Source organism: Plectropomus leopardus, unplaced genomic scaffold, assembly GCF_008729295.1.
Source record: "Plectropomus leopardus isolate mb unplaced genomic scaffold, YSFRI_Pleo_2.0 unplaced_scaffold28998, whole genome shotgun sequence".
Classification (NCBI taxonomy): Eukaryota; Metazoa; Chordata; class Actinopteri; order Perciformes; family Serranidae; genus Plectropomus; species Plectropomus leopardus.
This window is the reverse complement of record NW_024631598.1, coordinates 1-1,813: the sequence shown is the minus strand read 5'-3', so window position 1 is coordinate 1,813 and position 1,813 is coordinate 1. Positions and strand designations below refer to the sequence as shown.

Sequence of the window (1,813 nt, the reverse complement as noted above, 5' to 3'; positions counted from 1 at the left end):
AAATTTCTATTGCACCCTGAGCTACTCTTTTGAGGAAGTGATAGGCCTTGTTTAAGTCTTTGAGTTGAGACTGAATATTTAAGTGGCAACACAAAATAAAATGTATTTTCTTTTAATGTGACAAGCCAGTGGCAACAGTGGTTGATTAAATTTAGAGAGCTTACATTTTCATATTTTGAGTGCAGGATTTGAGGACTAGCATGAATAAATCCACAACCTATCACATAGAATATCTGAAAGCATGTGCACAATCAGGAACAGCATATTTTTCAATTCTCCTTGTCACAGTACTTATCTGTATTGTACCCCTTTATAGCTCACATATTACTTGGAAAAGGTCAACTTCACCACACCGTTTGGTGATCAAGTATCATTTGATGAGAATGGTGATGCCTTGCCAATATATGATATCATGAACTGGCTGTGGCTCCCTGATGGAGGAACTAAAGTTCAGAGTGTGGGGTTTGTTAAGAAGTCGGCCTCCAGTGGTGAAGAACTCACACTTGATGAAGACAAAATCTTTTGGAACTTTGACTCGAAACAGGTTTCTTATTTTTATTGTTGTTTTAATCTTGTATGACATATGGTGACATGATTAAACGAGTAGACTAACAGTTATACAACTCTGCCAATCACTACAGCCACCCCAGTCAGTGTGCAGTGAGAGCTGTCTTCCTGGTACTCGCATGGCCAGAAAAAAGGGGCAGCCTGTGTGCTGTTTTGATTGTGTCCCTTGTTCTGAAGGAAAGTTCAGCAATAGAAAAGGTTGGTTTCATTATAAAATCATATCTTCAATTGTGGAATAAGAATTTATGTTCAGGAATAGTCCCCTTCGTCTTGGTGATTTAGACAAAGAAGCACCTTTCTACCGCCACAGATATCAAAATTCCTGGTATTGGTGGCCAATCCAACATGGCTGTCAGTGTTCACAGTTGTAAATGATCCTGTCTTTAATGCACTGTTTCCCTGTTTTCTTAGACTCCAGGGAGTGCACCAGTTGTCCAGAGGACTTCTGGTCCAGCGCTCAACGTGACCACTGTGTTCCTAAGAAAACAGAGTTCCTGTCCTACCATGAGCCTCTTGGTATCTGCTTAACAACCACCTCATTAGTTGGGACATTTATCTGTGCTGTTGTATTGGGCATCTTCATCTATCACCGCAGCACACCCGTGGTACGTGCCAACAATTCAGAACTGAGTTTCCTACTCTTGGTGTCACTTAAGCTATGTTTCCTATGTTCACTGCTGTTTATTGGCCACCCCAGGCTGTGGACATGTCAACTGAGACATGCAGCATTTGGGCTTAGCTTTGTGCTTTGTATATCTTGTATACTGGTTAAAACCATGGTGGTTCTGGCCGTATTCAAGGCCTCAAAGCCAGGAGGTGGAGCCAATCTGAAGTGGTTTGGTCCTCTGCAGCAGAGAGGAACAGTTCTGGTTCTTACTTCTATTCAGGCAACAATATGCATCGCTTGGCTTGTCTCTGCATCACCAGCACCTCATAAAAACATGCAATACCACAATGACAAGATAGTTTATGAGTGTGTAGTTGGGTCAACTGTTGGTTTTGCAGTGTTACTGGGTTATATTGGCTTACTGGCTCTACTCAGCTTCATGTTAGCATTTCTAGCAAGGAATCTTCCAGACAACTTCAATGAGGCCAAACTCATCACTTTCAGCATGCTGATCTTCTGTGCTGTTTGGGTGGCCTTCATCCCTGCTTATATCAACTCTCCAGGCAAATATGCAGATGCAGTGGAGGTATTTGCCATCTTGGCCTCCAGTTTTGGTCTTTTGGTGGCACTTTTTGGACC

At 42.3% G+C, this 1,813-nt stretch overlaps 1 protein-coding gene across 1 annotated transcript; it reads left to right on the top strand.

Moving 5' to 3' along the window:
- Positions 1-316: 316 nt before the first annotated feature.
- LOC121938255 (extracellular calcium-sensing receptor-like) lies at positions 317-1,805 on the top strand (the record flags this gene model as incomplete). Its single annotated transcript, XM_042481524.1, has 3 exons — positions 317-544; positions 642-765; positions 979-1,805. Coding segments are annotated over 3 exons (1,179 nt in total), but the record flags the coding sequence as incomplete, so codon positions are not given.
- Positions 1,806-1,813: the final 8 nt, after the last annotated feature.